Raw genomic sequence first — 22,262 nt, forward strand, 5'->3', positions numbered from 1 at the left:
TGAAAGTAAAATACTTCTTCATTGTTCCAAACCCCACAAAGCTCCTGCTCTCTCATCACTGAGAAGGGAGTAGTTGGTGTCAACCCAGCCTGAAAGTCCTTTAAATCCTTCAAAAGGTATTTATGCTTTTAATTTTGGGTGAATATACCCTGCGGCCTAAATGCAGAATTGCATCAGTAAGTTTTTCATGAATAAATTACCATAACTGGGTCACAGTACACAACCATAATTTATGCTGCTTTGAAAAGTGGTGATAACGAGCTTCCCATCGCCCAACACACAGGCCCCTCTAGGAATGTCTGGCATCTCTCCCTTTCCAAGGCCCGCCTGCACTGCGGGTCTGCAAAGGGCAGTGGAAGCCTGGAGGCTCACCTTGGGTGGCTTCAGGCTTTTCCCTCGGTGCCTCTTGGAGCGCAGCAGCCGTTCTCTCTCCTGGATGAAAACACTACCGTCAGCTTTTCCAGTCAGCCCCACATTGTCACACCCAGCAATGCCACCAGCTCTCCAGGGGTGGGAGGGACACTGCCACGCCTACTATCTCCCCTAGGACAGGATGTTCCATGTTCTAAGCACCCAAGTCATAGCTGCTTCTTGGAACTGAGCTATGGGGATAAGTTGTTCACTCAGGTCCTTATGTGGAAAATGCCTGGATTTGCTAGCCCTGTCCTACCATTCCTCGTCTTCTTTGGGGTCTGCAGCTATAAAGTGTAAAGCAGTGTGCTGCCCAGGGGTGCGCTGGCCTTGGCAAGTTCTACCTGCAATAGCAGCAGGCATAAGAAACCTATGAACTTGGACAGAAGTGGGGTCAAATCCCCCAGAGCCTACTCCTGGCCAGGAGACAGCTTTATTTCCCTCTTCTGTGTTTCTTCTCTGCTACCCAGGCTAGACCCTGCCCTGTGGCATTGCTCTAATAAAGAACAAGAGACTGGGGGTATCTGGTGGCTGCTGTCAGTAGGAATGGTTCCCATGAGGCGGGAGTGGCAGTAGCACTGTGCCCCACATAAAACCCAGATTCTCTCCTGATCACATCTTCCTTTTCCCTCCAGTGGAACAAATCTGGTGCTTAGCTTCAGCTTTATGGTCCACACTTCTGATCTGGCATTATTTTTATTTTCCCTAGTTTTGATTTGGTTTCTTTCTTTTTTTATTCTGTTGAGTGCTTTCTCGTCCTAAGCTGTATCAACTCTTTTGTGTAACGAAGGGAAGATGGCTGGATACTTGGATAGGTGTATGGAATGAAGCAAAAACTGAAAGAAGCAGGAAGAGGGGTGGACACAGGGAGTGTGACATTGGCCAAAGCCTTCTCTAGAATTCTGATGGCCTTCTATTCTGTAAGTGGACCCATCGCACCTCCTGGGCAAGCAGTATATATTCTACTGCTCGGATCCAGCTAACACTCACTGCAGGTGGGCCCCAACGAATGCCCTGCAGAATTCTCTGGAAAGAACACCCCACCTACCTAAGGCAGTCCCACTCCTGACCCCTTTCACAGATCTGCACCCCAACCGTCATGAAACACATAGCCTTAACAAGCCCTTCAAATTCTGATCTGATCACAAGGTTCAGGTTTGCAGGCTCAAACTCACAGTCTGCTAAGCTAAAACAATAAAAATTTTAAAAATTAATAATAATTAGACTTCTCAAGGATGGATCATGCCCACTCTGTAAAGGCCAGAAGACTCATTCTTAAAACTGATGCTGCTTCTTAACAACAGCAAGCCAGGGAGACCGTTGAAGAATGAGAGTAGCCATGGAAACCACTCCCAGGTAGCAGCAATCTCATTTCACGGAGACCAGGGCTGTTTCCTGGCAGAACACAGCAGGAATGTGCACATCACAGGGAATACAGTGGGTGCCCAAGCTGTACTGCCTTATGGGTCCTGATTCCCCAACGCCCATCCCCAATGCTTACGTCACATGGTGCCACTCACACAGAGGGAGCTTACCAGTGAGAGGTCGTCAATGACATGCTGCTGCTCTAGCACCTGCAGCCTCAGGAACTCGATCTCCTGCTCGTCCCTGGTCAGGCTGAGGTCATTCAGGGACGTGTGGCGCTTCAAGGAGGCCTGGGCCGACAGCTTTTCTTTCTGTGGTCAATGAAGAGAGCACTACAGGGTCACCCACACAGAACTGGCTGTACTGAAGTGTGGGCACAGGGCACAGGGATAGAAGGACAAATGGGAGGACAGGGGATGATAGCCACAGGCCCAAGCCTGCAACATGGCCGATAAAGCTCATAGGTGGGAGGCAGGGGCAGGCAGGGCACTGGGGTAGGGGTGCAGAGGATGGTCTGAAGGGGCTTTGAAAGCTAGAAGGGCAGGTGGGGCAGAGGCAGCCTCCACGCACGCTCACACCTATCCTCTGCCACACAGCAATACAGGCACTGGCTCTCGGGCCTCATGCTCAGTTATGATGGTTCAGACTATTTGTACAAACCTTAGCGCATCTTATAACTTGCCTTGACCACAAAGACCTGCCACGAACAGGGTGCCACTCTGAGCCCCCAGTTCTATGGGCCCCTTGTGTGCTGTCATGCACCCTATGGGTGATCCTGCAATGTGAACTTTTTCCTTCCCGTTTTACGGATAAAGAAACTGAGGCTCAGAGAAAACTGAGATGTCTCTTAAGGACACAGCTATCTGACTCCTCGAGGCACAGATGTCCCAGCAGTGCCCATTCTAGAGACGTGGAGAGAACGGGCTGACACTGTCCATGAGACCTCCTGGGAGCAGGGCAGGGGTAGCCCTGGAGAACGTGGACCATGAAGCCCAGGGTTGGACAACCCAGGCCAGAATCCCAGGATGGTCCCACATGGCTGGGACTTACCATTTCCACGTTTTCCCTTGTGAGGTTCTTGATCTTCTCCTCCATCCTCTGGATGCTCTGCAGCAGGTCTTCATTCTTCTTGTTCATCCGCTTGTTCTTCTCCACCAGTGGCTTCAGCTGCACCTCGGTCTCACGGGAGCGTTTCAGCTGTGGTGGGGACACACACAGAGATCAGGCAGCTTGAAGGCTCAGTGGGTCACCAAACTCCCACCACAGAGGTGAGCAGAGATTCAACAGCCCCCTGGAAGCTTCCACCATGAGGACCTGGACAGTGCAAACACCAGAAAGAGCCTCCAAATGCAGCATCTCATCTTGGTGGCCTGGGGTGAGGCAAAAGGAGAGGACGAAGCCTGACAGGGTGGTCCACAGATAGGGCTCAGGGTGCCCACTGGCAGGGGTCCGTGTTGTGTCCTCCCTTCCATAGTTCTTCCCCGGGCATGACTCCCAGAGGTCAGAGGTCGCATGCAGAAAGTACCATACAGCTACCTAGCTGCTCCTGGCTACCCTTCCCCAGGTACAAAGCTAACTGCAGTTCAGCACCCTTCAGCCAACAGATACACCCTGGGACCTAGCATGCCAGGCTCAGTGCTGGGGTTTGGAGGTTGGCATAGCCATCTGGCCCTGGAGGGGCTACACAGACCTCTGGGCAGATAATCCCTGTGACAAATAGACTCTCCTTTGATCTTGGGGAGCCTCTCAGGGGCCCATTTTGGCCATTTGTTCTCCACCCCAATGGCCTTGAAGCAGGAGAGTTCTGTGATCAGGTTTATTGTCTGGAACAATCCAAGTCTTGACTGTAGTGTGCAGGGTGGGCCAGTGAGACAATGTGGTCGGGGGACAGGGAGGAGGAGCCAGGACAGGGGCTGCTGCACAGTTAGAAGCACGGCCCCCTTTGTCCCTGCTAACACATGCATGTTCTTAGCCTCAGTTCCTCATCTATAACACGGGAATAATGGCAGCCATCTGCCTCAGATTTGAAGTGAGACTCAAACATACAGTGAAAGTCAGAACAAGTTAAATGCTGTCAGGATCACACTCAGAGGCAGCCAGCGTGTTACCAAGTCCTCGCCACATGCCTGAAACACCAGGGACCTTCCCACTCTCCCTCCTTGAACCCTTGGGACCCAGGAGCTGCTAACCCACTCCACACTATGGATGAGAGTCTGACAATGGACAGAAGGGTGACATGGTCACAGAAGGTGCTAGAACTGAGGCTCAAGCATGAGGGACTGACTCGAGACGCCTGCTGACAGTCACCAGCTGCAGGAGGTAAAGCAACCCATCTATTCAGAGGCTATCTGTTCAGAGGCTCTGGACAGTGCATCTTCCACATGGCACTGGCTGTAACAGCAAAGAGTGGAAACAGACTCAGGAGCCCAAGGGGGACAGCTAGGAGCCCAGCACATCCCACCCAGATGTGCGGGCAGCTGCAGGATAGGCAGATGCTGGATGATAGAACTCCATGAGGAGCAAGCTGCAGAGCAGTGCTGGGCACCTACAGAACCAAGCGGGAGCAGCTTGGTGGGGGCAATGTGCTTAAGAAAGCATGAAAAGCATGCCAGAGCCACCAGCAATGGAACTCTCCCAGCTCAAGGCCAAAGTGCTGGAGGACAGTCAATTCCCATGGCAAACACCTCAGCGCCAGCTGCTGGAGCCCACGGCATTTCCTAAGCCACTCAGCAGCACGTGTGCCTCAGTAGTTTTTCAGCTTATGAATAGTTAAGTGAAAAGCAGAAACAAATTAGACATACAGTCTGATTAAAGCCATATAAAACATACCTTTAAAAATACTAGGGGAAAATTAATTGATTTTGATACTGTTAAAACTGTGAAGTGATACTTAATAGATTTCATGTTTTTTTCAAATATTCTGGACACACTTCCCTTCATAAAAATCAAACATAAAACTTATGAGGTGTTTGTCAAAAAGTGTATGTACTGACACTTCACATAAAAATTCGTTCAGCAGTTTATCCAGTGAATGTAAAGATTTATGAAATTGCTGTTATTATTGGAAATTTTCTCTTTAACCAGAAGTCCACATTATTTTTTAAAATAGAAGTATATAAACGTTTATGCAAAAGAAAGTAAAAAGATAAAAATAAAAATTATCTATGATCACATCACCCCTACCCCCAAAAAAACTTTCTATAGCAGGATGGTAACGACTTATTTTTGTTTTGTAAAATGCTTTTAACATTTAATTGACTGGGAACACATTTCCCTGTCAGTTAAATATGGTCTACCTCCTCAGTCTTGATGACTACAGAGAAGTCATGGGACAAACGCTCCAAAGTGGCCAGGCATGGTGGTGCATGCCTATAATCCCAGTGGGCAGGAGGATTGCAAGTTCAAACCCAGCCTCAGCAAAAGCGAGGTGCTAAGAAATTCAGTGAGCCCCTGTCTCTAAATAAAATACAAAGGGTTGAGGATGTGGCTCAGTGATTAAGCAACCCTGGTTTCAATTCCTGGTACCAAAAAAAAAAAAAAGCTGTGCAGTGACCCGTCCAGTGCCTCAGCGTTGGAGCAGCTGTGCGTGTGCTGTGGCTGTCCCGTTGCTGCTGCAGCAGGGCTGCAAGGAACGCCCTCTCTACTTGCCTCTCTGAATTCCTCCAACTGTTTTTTAGGGGTAAATTCCTTCAGAAACAACAGGTAGTAACAGATTTCTTCAATGAGTGTGTGTTAGATAGATTTTTAATCAAAAAGAAATGAGAAGGAAAGTAAAGAAAACCAAGAGGCCTCTGCATTAACTTTCTGTTTAAGGCGGGTTTCATGGCCTTGGGGCCCCTTCCTTGCAAGACACCATCTGTCTCTGCGCAGCAGATTACCAGTTCATTCCTCTCATCTGCCAAGAGGGTATTTCTGTCTTCCAGCTTCCGTATGACTGAATTCAGTTCAGCAATTTTTAGTTGAAATCGCCTCACATCTCGCTCATCCATATGTTGATCCTAAAAAAGTGAAGACACAAGCGGACTCTGAGGAGGCTTACAGGGAGCCAAGTGCTGCCCAGGGCGCCTAGCAGTGAGGTCCTTGTTGGACCAGCTGAGGGCCATGCAGCAGGATGGTGACGCCCCACGCTGCCACACACCTGGGGAAGACTTCACCTCCAAGGTGACGGAGATTTCAATCCTTCAGTGGCCCCAGGGACCCAAAGCCCTGTCTACCTGCAACTCTCACAAAGGCCTGTCCCATGCCACCTGTGGTTTCCAGAAAAGGCCAGTACAGTCCAGTACAGTCCTCGAGGGCAGAGGCTGAAATGCCAGCCCACTGCAGTGCTGAGCACGCAGCACTCCTAGCAGAACCCCATGTGAACGAAGCATTTGTTACTTTCACTGGCTCACAGGACTCTGACTTTGCTATTCCATGTGCTATCTGGGTCCCTTCCTGGCCCCACAGCAGATTCTGCTGTGAGGTCTCCATGTTTTTCTCAGCAACTGAGCCCTGAGGCCACAGTGGGCCAAGGCATCCAGCCTTCACCTGGACCTCCTAAATGCCCAGCACTGGCCTGGCACATGGTATAGGTCAGTGAGCATGGGAAGGAAGAGGCTCCAGCAGGAAGAAAAGGTGCGCACATGGGCAGAGGGCAGAAAGGAGGGAGGATGGGAGGATGGGAGGGTGGGCAGCCCAAGGAAGACAGGCGAGCCGATGGGTCGCTGGGCAGCAGAGGAAGGGGTGGTGCTGCTCGGTCCTTAGGCTCAGGGCTTGCGGGGGCGCGCCTCACCTGGCCCCCCATGAGTTCCGCCATGTCCCCGATGCCAGGAGGGAGCTCCCTCTTTGGACTGCTGTGGTGGCGCTCAGCCTCTTTGACCTGGACCAGCTGCTCATCCAAAGCCTCTTTCTGTAGAAGCAACCTCTGCGCCTGCCCAGCCTGCACACCCAGCTCCTTCTCCAGGGCCAGAATCACCCGGTCTTTGCCTTTGATTTCATCCATCTGGAACAGAAAGCGAGGGCAGTTAGGCACGGATGGGGCTCTTTGCCAGGGAATCCACTCCTGTGCTGCTGCCTGAGGCCTAGGGAGGTAAAGCAATGCTGTGGGCAGGGTAGACTGAACTGGGCACACTCAGGACCAGAGAGGCCCACGTCTGTGGCCTGGGTCCAGCTCCCCTTTATTCCCGAGGACAGAGCAGACAGAGCTGAGTCGCAGGACCCATGAAGTCACCTGGCACTTGCTGCTGGAGCTCAGTTGTGCACATGCGTCTCCCCCACGAAACACGTAAACCTCTGCCCAGCAGATCCAGCCCCACCACGTCCTCTGCAGCAAGCTGCTGTGCAGGGCAGGTGCTCTGGCTTGGGCCCAGTCTCCACCCTCTAACCCCCACCCCACCACCAAAATAGCTCCGGCCAAGGTGGCCAAGGCATTCCTGGCCCTCAGCCCATTGCAAGTTTCGTCCTCCTAGCCTCAACTTGAGCAGCACTTGCTTGACAGGGTCACCCTCTCCCTGCTTCATGGACTTCTCCTTCCCTGATCCCCCTCCACCACAGCTCCTTAGTTTCCTCACAGACACATCTTGCTCTGGCTGCCCCTGACCTAGAGCTCTTGAGTGGCAGGCTGCTTCTCCCCAAGTTCCTCTCGTGGACAGCCACATCCTCTCCGGTGGCACCAATTCCTGCCATACGCAGCTGACACTTACATGGACACCTGCTCCTGACTCACCCCTGAGCCCCAACATCACAGAACCTCTGGGTGGCATGGCCTCTCTGCTTGGCCCTTCAGAAGAGGCAGGAAGGAGCATACTCTCTGGCCTTTTAGGTGCGTGGTCCTGCCAGAACCTTGGTATTGGACTTCTAGGGCTCCAGAACTATCAGAGAATACATATGTTGTAAAGTCATCAGGTTTATGGTAATTTGTTATAGTGGCCCCAGGAAACCAAGACAGGCATTAAAAGGGACAATTTTCTAAGCACTGGAGTTTCCTTAATTGACAAAAATCACAATGGACTGAGCTGAGTGATTATTCTGTTGTCACTGCATTTAGGAATCAGCTCTGTGTAGATGCATATACAAAGAAGCTCTGAAAGAACAGGGATGGCTTAGCAAGGACAGTGTCAACCACACCCCTGGGAAAGTCCGTGTGCCATGTCTGAGGCACTGTCCATCCAACTCAGCGTGGTGACTGCCCGCTGAGGGAGCTAGTGGGTAACTATGTGATGTGGACACTGCCCTGCTGTTGACAAACACTGAAAGTCACTGGACACAAACCCAGTCGGTCTGGTGAGAAGAGCACTGTGCTCCTGGTCCTCCCAGCCCCCGTATCAGATACTGAATAGGTGAATGGACCCACGCTACTGTGGGCTGATTATGATCCCCAAGCACAGTCTACATCCTAACCTGGGACCTGTGAACAGGACCTTTGGAAAGGTCCACATAGATGGGATTCGGTTAGGGATTTTGAGATAAGGAGATGCTTCCGCATAAGCCAGCTGGGCCTTAAATCCAATGGCCAGGGTCTTAATAACAAGAGAAGATAGATGAAGGTACACATGAAGACGGAGGCAGAGACTGGAGTGGTGCAGCCCACACTGGACACCTGGAGCCACCAGAAGCTGAGGGAGGCAGAAGGACCCTCCCTAGAGCTTTAGGAGGAAGCACAGTCTGGCCAACACTTGATTTAGGACCTTCAGCCTTCCAAAGGGTGAGAACATGCATTTCTATTGTTTTAAGCCTCTAAACGTGTGCTTATTTGTTGAGGCAGCAGCAGAAGCTAAGACCAATGCTCCTCGGCACTTCCAATGCGTGAAAAGAAGGCAACAAGCCTGCCATGTTTCCTTCCAAACCTCACACCTCCATTCAGCTGCAGACCACCACAGCAAGAGCACTGCGTAAGAGGTGAGCTCACAGCTCACCCCAGTAACCAGGTGCCTGGAGGCAGGCTGGCCACCTCTTACTCCATCAGTCCCTGGAAAGACTGGGAGTCTGGGGGAAGGAGGACTGTAGACATCACCCTGTTGGACTTCTGGGGAGCTTTAGGTCAACCGTGGAAAGGATGACACACAGCGGCAACATACTGGAATACAAGCTTGCCAATGACATCAACCTGACATTGACTCATTGACCTCTTTTAGCTCCTACTTCAGACACGACTCTCTCATTTAAAAAGGAAGCCACTAAAAACTGAAAAAACACACTTGAGATTATAACAGGAGGGAAGCAGTGCCCCCAGTCCTAGACTGGAAGGCTGTCCAGCCAAGAGCTGCAGTCCTGCCAGCCCCCGGCAGCCTTCGTTGGAAAACCTCAGGCTGCCTCCATCTGCCCGGGTAGAACCCTGCAGGGCTCAGCAGCAGGTGCTGGTGGGGGTTCTCCTTGAGCAGCAAGGAACATGCTGCTGCTCCCCTGGCTACGGACCATCAGCACCCACCTGCTCTGGCCACATCCAACTCCTGAGCAGGAGGGCACTGCCTCCCTGCCAGGAGCCCCCCAAAGACACTACAGACCAGAAGCCAACCTGGCGCAATCGGAATTTAGTTGGAAGGAGTTCATTAATTTAAACCACTCACAAGTGTTTTCCTTAATTCAATGACATCCAGCTAAGCATTTTAATGGGCACTGGGAAGCCTCAGTGACAAAACAGACCAGATCTGGGCCCTGGGCTTCTACTCTGCAGTAAGAAAGAGGAAACATAAGAAGCAAATGATGTGTAGAACTGAGGACCAAGAGAAAAAATCAAAGCGAGGGGAACCAGTAGTGGCAGTGGGGGTGACCCAAGCTAACAGCCTGACCAGCAGGACTCCAGTCTGTCCCTCAGTATGGGCTTCCCAGCTGACACGGCTTTGCCTGGGGCCCAGGCGTGCAGCCCTCCACCACCTGACGTGGGCTCCCCTCAAAATGCAGCACCCCTGCAAGCAGGGCATCTCCAGGACCCCAAAGCTCCAGCCTTGGAGAGCACCACTTTTCCATAATCCAGGTGGTGACAGCAGAGGGCCATCCCAAGCACAACGGAAAAGCTTTTGAGGAAATATTCTCAACCAGTGGGGCTGGCATCCAAGAACAGACGGGTTTTGCAGAGGACATTCTGGAGCCAACATGTTCTAGACTATTGTATTTCCACAGTCTGAGTCTGAGGGAGGTCCAGAGACTGGCCAAGTCACACACGGAGAGCCCGGACTCCACACCTGACTCCCCTGTGCGCTCTCTTCAGTGCTGCCCTGGCCTCAGGGCCTGCAGAAGTGCTGACCCTGGCTCCTGAGCCCTCCTCAGCATGCAGGACTCCTCTGGGTCCTTGCACACATTGTTTCTCCTTTCCCTATCCTAGTCTCATCCTGCGGGTTAGAAGACAGGTGGGCCTGGAACACTCCAAGTTCCCAGGGCAGTCCACCCATGTGTCCCACCCCCTGCCAGACATCGGGTTGGGATAGATACCTGACCCAGTCAGAGACAACATCCTAGCACCTTCCTGCATGTTCTTACGAGCTAAGAACTAAGCTTAAAGTGGTAGTCTTTCCCCAGCACAACAGGAGAGCCCCTGGCCTGAAGGTGGCACCACGTGAGACAGCAGAGCCCCAACACCTGGATCTGGGGTGACAGCACGCATGTCCCTGTAGCTGCAGTTGAAGCCAATCCTTCAACTTCACAGTAGCAGGAGCAACAGACTCTCAAGGCCGAAGCTGGTTTGTGGTAGAATTTCTGTCCCCTGGAACCAAAAGAGCCCTCAGTGCCAGAGAATGGCACTGAGGACAAACTTGCCGCCACTTCTCTCTCACAGGCAAGTGTGAGTGAAGTACTACGCATGTACGTCCGAGACATGTGCAGTCCTCAGGACCCTGAAAGCAGACACCAGTTACCCCACTGGACACACAAAACAGGGCAGAAAGGGGAATGTGCTCAAGTCCAAGCTGTCAGCAAAACCAGGACTCGAATCCAAGTGCCTCTCCAACCCTCCCTTCCCCTCTGCCCTTCAAAACAGGATTTGGTTACTCTGGGCAGCTGGGCCCACCAGGACGTGCATCTCAGTGGAAACTGCAGACTGGCCAGTTGCCAATGAGCCATGACCATAGTGATTTTTTGACTCCCCTTCACAGCAAAGCTGGGGGCGTCAAAGAGTAGGGAAGAGGTCGCCACCCCAACATCCATTTTTGCTCTCCTCCCTGGCACTATAGTGAGGTAAGCAGTGTCCCCCAAAGCCATGCCTACCTGGAAAGTCAGGATATGACTTCACTGGAAACGGTATTTGCTGATGTAATGAAGATGCACATTAAGGTGAGATTGTGCCAAATTAGGGCCCTCTGCACACTGGCGTCTGCATAGGAGAGGACAAGATGGGGCTCTCAGGAGGAGGCCACGTGAAGACAGACTGGAGAGACGCAGCCACATCCAAGGAACACCAAGCATGGCCAGTCTCCACCAGGAGCTGGGAGAGGCAGGGAGGAGCCTTTCCAGAGCGCTGGGGGGATCAGGGCTCTGCAGACGCCTGGGTTTCGGACCTGCAGCTTCTGTCCTCATACACCAGCAAGTCTGTGGTACTGTGACAGCAGCCCCAACAAACTAACAGAGCACCACACCAGGCTTACTAGGAGCTGTGGGCACTTAGTGAAGAGCCACTGCTGGTTCCCTGTGGCCAGGCGGAGCTGAGAAGAAGTGCTGGCCAAAGAGGTCAAAGTATGTGCAACCTCTAGAGCGAAAGTGTCCTCAAAGGAAGACCACAAACTTCTTCACCTGCCCTCCTACCACCAGCCTGGAACAAAGAGGTGATGGCCGTCACTCCATGGGGATAAAGGACCATGAGGATCGGGCCATACCCCAGGGCTGCTTCTAAGGGAACCCTGAGAAACTCGTGTCCCTCACAACTCTCTGGAGCCCCAGAGAACCCTTTGCCTGCAGATCTCCAGATGCTGTAAATGAAAGGGAAAAACCCTCCACCCTACAAGTTCCTGTGACCTGAGGGAGCCTCCCTTAAAAGCAGCCCGAGCACTTCCAGCTGGGCTGAGGACCAGGTGCCAGGCCACCACTGCTCCCTGCAGTCAGGAACAGCTTCCCTCCTGCCCCTTCCTATGAGGCACGCTCAGTGTGCAGGTGGAAGTCAGGGCCTCACCCATCTACAGGAGGCAAGGTGGGAAGTCACCTTCCCAACATGCTGTCACGGCAACAGACCTGCCTGAGTGACACTGACCAGATGCAGGACAACAGGTGAACGGACGGTGTTCCTGCTGCTCCTTCTATGCAGACCAGGCCCTAAGTAGTTGTGTGGCCCTAAAATAGAAATAGCCTTTATGACACTGACTCCTTGGTACATTGTAAATTCAGTTCGAGCAGTCGCTTGTGTAAACACAGGCAGTTCTTTCCCACTTTCTTTCTTTTAAATATACACTGTCCCTGTGGTGAAGGAATATATTTTTCATGTCTCCTACTACAGAAACTTGCTGCTAGCTGCTTTAGCTAATACCTGTGGTCTTTCTCCTAACTCTGTGACAGATGTGTGATTATCCCCATTTTATAGATAGGGTATCAGAAGCTCAGAGATGGTAAGCAACTTCCTTGGGATCACACAGCAAACAAGAGGGGAGTCTAGATAATCACACCCAGGACGGAATTCTACACCACTCCTTGTCTGTTCAACTTGGCCCAGGGCTCCAGAGTCCCACCACCCAGGTGGGGGTTCTACCCTCCCCCACTTCTGCTGCCCTCGCTGACCTGGGCAGCCCCAGACCTCCTGATCTTCACCCCACACTGAGGCTTTTTACTCAGGATGTGTGACATTCATCACCTTCTGGACCTTGAGCTCCCTGAGTTCACCCTCCTCTCATCAAAGTTGGTCCAACAGGCACATGGCAGTGTATGGCAGACACTTTCCATTTACAAGTTAAGAAACCAACCACTATGGTTCAACAAAAGCACACAGTGGAATCCCAAGAACCCCTGCAGCCCCAGGTCTTGCTCACAGTGGCTCACCAGATGGAATGTCTGGAAAACTAAAATGACAACCTCTTTCCTGTCCTTTCAGAGAACCTGAGACTTTCCTCTGCCCTGGTTCCTCACGCTGGAACCAGGCACGGCAAGGAGCAGAAAGGAGCCAGCCCTGTTCCAGCTGGGCTCATGAGGAACCCCGGGAGACAGCCCCACCCTGCAGGAGGGCCCACAGGCCACCAGCCCCTCCTCCCTGGGACCTTGATGCCCAGGGCCCAGTGTCACCCGAACCCTGGGCTCCCTGCCTATCACACCATTCCCCAACAGCAGCACCTTCTAACAAAGCTTCACCCCCTATTATGAACAATGATGCTCATGTTTAGAAAATGAAAAGTATATCAGAGAAGAGAGGGGAGGAGGAAAGGCCCACGCCCCCAGCAGCCACGGGGCCTTCTCCCTCCAGCCTGCTGCTCTGAAAGGCAGTCCTGAGAACTTGACAGGCTACTTTTCCACTTCTGACCTGATAACATGCTCACCTCCCCAATGCCTATGGTTGTCACAATACCAGTGCTGACGCAGGAAGCAGAGGCCACGAGGGTGCATTCTGCACCACGTGATCTCTGTACGCCTCCTCGGCAGGGTCCTGATGCGGAAAGAGCATCACGGGCAGGAGCATACCTGCTGTGGGTCCAGCCCCAACAGCTAGTGCGCCACACTGCAAGGCTCTGAGTTCTCGGAGGGACGAGACGGACCAGTCTCTGCCCTCATGGAACTTAAATCCTAAGAGAAACAAATTAAGAGGGGCGGATAAACATTTCAGATGAGAAGAGCTGCGCCAGCAGGGACGGATGGGACACCAGGCAGGGCTCCCGGCAGAGGGGCCCCTGGGTGCTTGGACAGGCCTTCTTGCAGAAGGGACACTGGCATGGGGGCTTCTCAGCAAGAAAGGGCCAGCCATGTCACGTGAGGGAAGAGCTCTCCAATGGGAGCACAGGGAGGTGCCCCGGGAAGGCCTCCGTCTTACCCTTGGGAATCCTCCTGCCCTGCTGTTCTCTTCGTGGCTGACTGTGCAGATGAGCGCCCTGCTGCTTATGTGCGAGGTGGCTTCACAGCTGATAGGCACTGCTCTTCCTTTCCTGGGAGCTAGGTACTCCCACTGTGTGACTAGTGACGAAGTGAGCCGTTTTCTGATAACCTTGGAGGGAACTGTGGCATTGTTTTGGGAAGCCTCCATTTACACCTGCCTCCATGTTTCCTGTCCCGTGGCCTCTGGTGGAGAGAGGACAGGAGCGCTGAGCTCACCGCTACAACCCCAGGCTCTCCTAACGCTCACTCCGTACCGTCTGCAATGAGTTTCTAAAGGTGACAGCGCCTGAGACTGAGTACAGAATCCTCAGACTCTAGCCCAGAAAGTGAGCCCACGAACACCTTCACCCTCAGAAAACCCCAGAAGGACGTGGGCGGCTGCACACAGCACTGCCCCGTTTCCACCTACAGGCGCAGTGGGTGCTCGTTTCCATCGCTGGGCAAATGGCACTGGGGCAGTTGAGTTTGCACTGGCAAAGCCAGACTGCCCCTTGGGAAGCTGGAGGGAAGCACACGAGTTCCTTTGATCAAGGTTGCTTGAGAGCAGGAAGGCGAGATTTTGTCTTCTGAATATTTTCAGGGCTTGTGAAAGCTCTCTGTGGAGCCAGAGAAAATAATCAAAATGCAATGAGCTTCACAGCTGCCTGCACTGGCAGCACAGAAAAGCAGAGACTAGGACTGGATCAGAGATGGCTCAAGTGCTAGGAGTTGGGGTTGTGACTATAATTTGGGCTCTGACCTGCCAGTGCACATGGATGCCTGGCGCTCGCTGCCCTTGCTTCTGTGCGCTGTCCCCATACTCAGCTTGGGAGGTTTGGGCAGGCCCACCTTTCCCATGTTCCTTGTCAGGGTCAGTTGGCACAGTTCCTTGGCACACTCTGCCTAGAAACTGACATCACTAGGTTTTGAGCTAGATAAAGTTCTGTCACCCACAGTGCCCTCGTTCCCACTGTCTGGCAGTGATGCCAACTCAGAGGAGGGCAGGGTTGTGGGGTGGAGAAAGATGCCCAGGCCCCATGCTTCCTTTGAGTCCCTCCATGCAGCAGTGTCCACAGCAAGACACCTGTGGTCTTTCAGTTGCCAATCAATTCCTATATTTGCTTCCTTCAATGGCTCCACTCAAGCAAAAGGACAGAGTGAGGACAGTCTGTCCATCCTGCTTATTAGGGAACGCCACCCCTGGGTTCTACAAGGAGCCCTGGGTTCCCCTGCCTGCTCCTGGCCTTCTGCTCCACCCCATCCTCCTCAACACGGCTCAGTTCCCTGGTGCTCAGCCACCCAGGGCCTGTATTTGAGGGCCTCGTGTCCTCACCCTCCTTCTTCTCCTGGATCAGGAGGAGGCAGGACTCAGGGATCTGTGTCTGTTCTGACGTTCAGATGTTCCATCAAATAAGTTGCCATCATGGCTAGAAGTCACAAAGCCATTCTGGTTTCTTTCAGAAAGTGGTATTTTCTAGCCTTGTCTCTGTCAGCAATAAAGGTGACCATTTGCATCTCCCTCTGCTAACACTTCATTGGGTTGAGAATCAGCACATAAGATAACATACAGGGTGCTTGGTACTAGGTCCTCAAGAATCCTAATGACGTTGGTAACACAGCATCTTATGCTTGGTCGAGGAGTGACAGAAATGCAAGCGTAGAAGACGATGAATCTTGGCATGTACAGGCAGCCCTCCCTCTGCAGAGCACCACTGTGACTGAGAGTCACACATAGCGGAACAAAGTCCTCACACTGCATGGCTCTGCTGTGACAGATCTGAAGTGGTCACCACAGGAACACGCAAAACGAGGGCACAGTACTGACACACGTAAGTTCCACTTCACAGGGTGCCATTCAAGCCAGGACCGCCTGTGTCTACACACAAGATATAGAACATTCCCAACACCCAAGAAGGCCCCTGCCTTCCCTGTCCACCCATTCCCAGCTCGTCCACACCCCTGCTTCTAGCACCAGGGCTGGTTTGACCACACAAATGGAATCTGTCGTGGTTTAGATATGAGGTGTCCCCCAAGGCTCATGTGTGAGACAGTGCAAGAAAGTTTAGGGGTGAAAAGATTTATGAGAGTTTTAGCCTAATGAGTGCATTAATCCCCTGATAGGGATTAACTGCTTATGCAACTGCTTACACGACTGGGCAAACTTACTAAAAGTGGATTTGTAGGTGTATAATCAAGTTGCATAACCACTGGGTGGTGACTGTATTGGGGAGGGTGTGGCTGGAGGAGGTGGGTCACTAGGGCATGCCTTTTGGGGTATATATTTTGTCCTGGTTGAAAGAAGTCTCTCTCTGCTTCCTGGTTTTCCTGTCTTGATCTGCCTTCCTCCTCCATGCCCTTCCACCATGTTCTGCCTCACCTGGGGCCCAGAGCAAGAGAGTCGACTCTCTATGGACTGAGACCTCTGAAAATGTGAGATGCAAATACACTCTCTCCTCCAAAATTGTTCTGGGGTCTTCTGGTTACGGCGGCGGAAAGCCTGACTAAAACAGAATCATATAGTGGTAGTTTTTAAGGCTGATTTTTTTCTGGCATCATGTCCAGAAGATTCATTCATTCTCTTACATACCAGAAATTCCTTCCTTCGTGTTGCTGTCCAGCATTCCAGGGACGAACACACATCACTCATCCTACTGCTAATCTTACTGTTCACACAGTGCATGGTCCATCCTTGTGCTTCAGGGAAAGTGGGTCTCTAGAGTTACAGTGTGCTGTCGTATCCAGTCAGACACGTGGAAGCATATGGATGAGCAGCAGGACACATCCACATTTAGCTGGTTTAGTCCATTTATGTTTAATGTGACAACTGATAGGATTCAATTCTACCATCCTACCATCTCGTTTCCCACTTCAAGTTTCTTTTACTATAAACAAATGGTCTCGCGTGCCTGATTTCATTTCCCCTATGAGCTTTGCATAGTGCCTCTTTGCACAGTCTTTCAGTCCCCGACTTGTCACAGTCTCCCTGAAGCGGTGGCACACCCCTCAGGTAAAATGCAAGGACCTCCCAAGAGTGCACCTGCCACTACCACCAACACCATTTCTGTCCTGTGTGCTACTGTTCTACACATTTTACTTCTGCTATGCCATAAACTACAAAGTACAAGGTTATAGTTTTGCTTTTAACAGCCACTTATGTTTGAAAGAAATTAAGAAAAATAGGTAGTTATGTACAACTCATTTACTCATTGCTGATGCTCTTCACTCCTCTCCCGCAGAACTAAACGTCTATTTGGTACTGTTCTCCTTTTCCATAAGAACTTCATTAATATTTTCGGTGATTTGGGCTCTGGTGACAAATCAACTTAACTAATTTGAAAATGTGCTATTTCACTCTTATTTTTCAGACACTGTTGTGGCTGGAAGTGGAATTTGAGTTGATGGACTTCTTTGTTCAGCATTTTAGTACATGAGAAATGACATGAGAGTTCTAACGACTCCAGTTTGGATCTGGAGCGTCCCTGAAGCCATGTGCTGAACGGCCTGGCCACCAGAGCCTGTGGCACTGCCAGGAAACGGTGGAACCTTCAGAAGGCAGGGTCTGCTGGGAGGAAGTCAGGTCACTGGGGTGTGCCCTGAGGGGTACTGGGCCTCACCCCTTCACCACTCTCTCCCTCTGCTTCCTGGCCACCAGGAGGTAAACAGGCCTCTTCCACCATGTGCTCCTCTGTGATGTACTGTGACACCCCAGGCCCAAAGCAGCAGGGCCAAATGACCACAGGTTGAAAAAGTTTTCCTCCTTGTAAGTTTATTTATCCTGGGTATTTTGTCACTGTGAAAGAAATCTGACTACTACAACACCCTTCTTGTTTCTGGGTCCCATCAACCTTTCTAACTTAGCAGACCTGGGAGCTGTGAAGAGGTATCTCCTGTGCTTTTTTCCTCCCAGAAATATGGGTGATTTTTTAATACAAACACAGAATTTGCAATAAAACCTTCGTCAATGTGATTTAAATTTCCCAGATTACTAATTTTTGTTATTTTAAACACCTAAAGTACAATTTATATATCATAAAATCCAACCACAAATCCACTTTTAATTAGTTTGCCAATTGTATAACCATCATTAGAATCTGTTTTAGGGTGTTCCCATGACTCCAGTAAGATCCTTCATTCCCATTTCAAAACCTGGCCCACCACCCATCTCTCACCTCTGCGAACTTGACTATTCTACTTGACATTTCATACAAATAGGCCAGCAACACATGGTCCTGGGCATCCAGTCTCTCTTGTTTAGCATGATGCTTCTGAGATTCTTCCATGCTGTAGCATGTACTAATGCTTCACCCCTTTTATTGCTGAGTAGCATTCCACTATGTATATACACCACGTCTTATCAATTTGGCAACTGACGGACATTGGCTTGTTTCCATTTTTTGACTTCTATGAATAATACTGCTCTGAACACTTACATACAGGCCTTTAAACAGGCATATGTTTTCATTTCTCTTAGGTAGACACCTAGGAGTGGGTCTGCTGAGTCGGCAGGTGAATTTATTTTTAAGAAACTGCCATTTCCAAAGGACTACTCCATTTAACCATCAGCAGTGGATCCCACTGATCCCCATGCTAGTCAATATCTGCTGTGATCTGGTTTTTAAAAAATTATTATAGTCATTTTGGTTGGTATAAAACCATACTTAGTTATAACTTTTCTTTGAGCTTCCCTGACGTTCAATGAGTTTGAGAATCTTTTCATTGCTTTATTAGTTATTTAAATATCTTTTTGCAGCACCCATTCAAGTTTTTGTCTATTTTTCTACCAAGTTATTTTTCATGTTGTTTTACAGTAGATGTTATAATCTGAACAAATGTTCTTTGTGGTATGCGTTTTGAAAAATATCTTCTTCCAGTCTGTAGTTTGTCTTGCCTCTAACTAGTATCCTCTGATGAGCAGAAATTCATTCATGTCCAAGATGCAGTTTTCTGCACAACGACTACTACTGTGAGTGGTGTGTGTGTATGATCAGCACATCTACATTTGCTTAGGGAACACGCGCCTTCCCAAACCATGAAAATAGTCTCCTGGCTGCTTCCTGTGGTTTCACTTTCTTCATTTATATCTATGGCCACTTTGAATTAATCTTTGAGGCTGGGATGACATGGGCATCAATATTCCTGAATTTATTTTCTTCTTTCCTTACAGATCATTTCGTTTCAACAGTATTTATTAGAAAACCATCCTTTCCTTACTGAACTAGTAAACCAAGTGACTGCTTATGAGCAGGTCTGTTTCTGGACCCTTCTGTTCCTTTGGCCTGTCCATCCTTCTGCCTCTGTTGATTGCTACAGTTTTGGAGCAAGCTTTGTTGTAGGTCTTATGAGACCTCAAATTTGTCCCTCTTCCAGACTGTGATTCCAAGATGGAAGATGGCGGACGAGAGGGAGGCTGCACTCTGTGCTGCTCCATAACTCGGGATTCAAGCAGAGGAAATACTGTTTCTCTGAGAGGCAGTCGTCACTGCCCACTGATCCCCTGCTGTTTACCACATTCGTCCACCGCAATCACCAGCCGTCTGCCAGCATGCAGCCAGCCTGTAGAATGCAGATCAATCACTGACTGCTGCCTATCATCTGCTGTTTGCCCATATGCCTGGCTCTTGCCTGCCCATTGCCTGGCTTTCATCTACCATCACCTAATATCTACCTGCCAATGGTCCACCGTTAGCTTGCAGACCGCCCACAGACCACCAGCGTATCGCCTGCTGCCCGCTGTTGCTTGGAAGTCCATTGTCACAGTACCCAAAGTTTAGTTACATGTGGCTGCCCCCACTTGGAGACAATAACCAGCTCCTGCAGGTTTGCCACCACAATCTCAGGGCATGGCCACTTCAGTCTGGGGACTCAGGCCAGGGCCTGAAGATATATCAGGGTACCTGCAGGTCTGGTTGCACCTAAGGTCTTTCTGCTCCATGTGGTAGTGGCTGCATGTGGTTGCCTCTTTGCAGGGTTGCTCCTTCATGTGAGTGCATGCCTAGTGAACTCTCTGCAAGTTGAATGGGCACTGAGGTCTTGGGACTGCAACGAGCTGGATCTGGAGAAGCTGAAGGGCAGGTCCATCAGATTTCAGCTGGGTTTGCATGGGCCAGTCTGGGTCTGGCAAGCCTGTGGAAAGCCAGAGACTAGGGACAGTTCCCTGGGGGGAGCAGAGGTTAAAGAAACTGGAGAAAACTGGGCTGTCTGCAGCTCAGTGAGTCCTGAAGCACATGGAGACAAAAGGGACCAGCTACAATGGGTGAGGAGACTGTAAGAGGGTGTGAGGGCATCTTGCTATCTGCTCATTACCCAACCAGTCCAGCACCCGCTAGACTAGAGCTATCATCAAACTTCAGACAGCCCCACCTATCAGTGGAGAAGGGAAGCTGTGAAAATTTTTGAAAGCCAACAGAAGCAATCATTCAATTTTCCATTGAGACGTTCCTTCTTTTTTTTTTGCCCTCACACCTCTACCATTTTTAAATCCAAATATTTTTCATGCATCAATTTGTTGAGAAATGGGATGTCTGAATAATATGACAGTTTTGTTGCATATTCTTATATTTTTACTTTTTTTAAAAAAAATTATACATATTTTTTCTCTCACTTATCTGTCTCCTGGATTCTCTTTCTCATTTCTCTCATGCTAACAGCCAACCTCTATTAACTCCTTCCTCATTCTTAATATAAAGTTTTACCTCTACCTTTTCTCCTCCTCCCTCATAAACACCACATCTTATACTACTTCTGTTCCCTCATTGTCCATCATTTGAAAAGGTAAACCCTTTTAGCAAACTTACTGTTTATACTGTAGACAATAATTGAACACTTCATTTCTGTCTATTGTGACAAAACTGTAAAGGCCTTAATAGGAGCAATTTAGTTAAAGGTGGTATATCGTTTGCCTTGAGGGCTGTTAATATTGGTCTCCCCCTTAAAGATGAGGAACAGGAAGACTTCAGGGACACTAAAAGACTACAGGGTAGAATCTGTACTGCCTCAGCTCCATACCACTAGATGACAAGACACACAAACAGCATGAAAAAACAAGGGAACAGAGTTTCTCAAACAAACTAAGATGTTCCAACAATAGAATCTACAGACAACATAGTAGAAGAAATGTTAGAGAAGGAGTATAGAAAATACATAGCGAGACTGATCTTCAAAATGAAGGATGGTATTAGAGAGAAGATATAGGAAGCAAAAGATCACTTCAATAAAGAGGCAGATATTATAAAAAGGAATCAAGCAGAAATCCTTGAAATGAAGGAAACAATAAACCAAATTAAAAATCCAATGGAAAGTATTACTAACAAACTAGAACATTTAGAAGACAGAACCTCAGACAATGAAGACAAAATATATACTTTTGAAAATAAAGATGACCACCCAGAGAACATGGTAAGAAAGCATAAAGAGAACTTCCAAGAAATATGGGATAACATAAAAAGACCAAATTTAAGATTTGTCGGAATAGGCAAAGGCATGGAGACACAAACCAAAGGAATGCACAACTTTTTCAATGAAATAATAACAGAAAACTTCCCAAATCTAAAGAATAAAATGGAAAATCAACTACAAGAAGCTTACAGGATCCCAAATGTACAAAATTACAGCAGACCCACACCAAGGCACATTATAAAGAGAATGACTAACATGCAGAATAAGGATAGAATTTTAAAGGCTGCAAGAGAAAAAAAAATCAAATTACATATGGGGGAAACCAATTTGGATCTCAGCTGATATCTCAACCCAGACCCTCAATGCCAGGAAGTCCTGGAATAACATATATCAAGCTCTGAAAGAAAATGGATGCCAACTGAGAATTTTAAGTCCAGCAAAATTAAGCTTCAGACTTGAAGATGAAACAAAAACCTTCCATGATAAACAAAAGTTTAAAAAACTTTTAAAAAACAACTAGAAACTCTGCACTACAGAATATTCTCAGCAAAATATTCCATGAAAAGGAAGTGAAAATCAGCAAAGGGAGGAACTACACTAAAGAAAAGGTAAATCAAAGGAGAAACCAAGTCAAGTTAAAAACTAAAAATAAACCAAAATGACTAGGAATACAAATCATATCTCAATAATAACTCTGAATGTTAGTGGCCTAAACTCAGCAATGAAAATACTTAGACTGGCAGATGGGATTAAAAAAAACAACCAACAATATGCTGTCTTTAAGAGACTCACCTCCAAGGAAAAGACATCCACAGACTGAAGGTGAAAGGGTAGGAAAAACATATCACTCACATTAACTGCATAAACAGGGGTTTTCATCCTCATATCAAAGTGAACTTCAAACCAAAGTTAGTCAGAAGGGACAAAGAAAGACATTTTATACTGCTTAAAGGAATCATACACCAACAAGACATAACAATCGTAAATATCTATGCCCCAAACAATGAAGCATCTATGTACATCAAACAAATCCTTCTCAATTTCAAGAATCAGATAGACCACAACACAATACTGGGTGACTTTAACACACTTCTCTCACCACTGGCTAGATCTTCCAAACAAAAACTCAACAAAGAAAC

At 49.2% G+C, this 22,262-nt stretch overlaps 1 protein-coding gene across 6 annotated transcripts in view; it reads right to left on the reverse strand.

The window, feature by feature from the left end:
* The window catches only part of JAKMIP1 (janus kinase and microtubule interacting protein 1), a 130,214-nt gene that overhangs the window by 42,956 nt on the left and 64,996 nt on the right, over positions 1-22,262 (reverse strand). For all 6 annotated transcript variants that reach the window (XM_079154335.1, XM_079154339.1, XM_079154338.1 and 3 more), the window contains exons 4-8: positions 6,548-6,757; positions 5,655-5,774; positions 2,827-2,973; positions 1,947-2,087; positions 373-432 (exon numbers count right to left, since the gene is read on the reverse strand). In XM_079154335.1, coding sequence (XP_079010461.1) covers positions 373-432; positions 1,947-2,087; positions 2,827-2,973; positions 5,655-5,774; positions 6,548-6,757 — 678 coding nt within the window. The remainder of the gene's footprint in view (positions 1-372; positions 433-1,946; positions 2,088-2,826; positions 2,974-5,654; positions 5,775-6,547; positions 6,758-22,262) is intronic.

The sequence above is a fragment of the Sciurus vulgaris genome (assembly GCF_902686455.1).
Source record: "Sciurus vulgaris genome assembly, chromosome: 9".
Taxonomy (NCBI): Eukaryota; Metazoa; Chordata; class Mammalia; order Rodentia; family Sciuridae; genus Sciurus; species Sciurus vulgaris.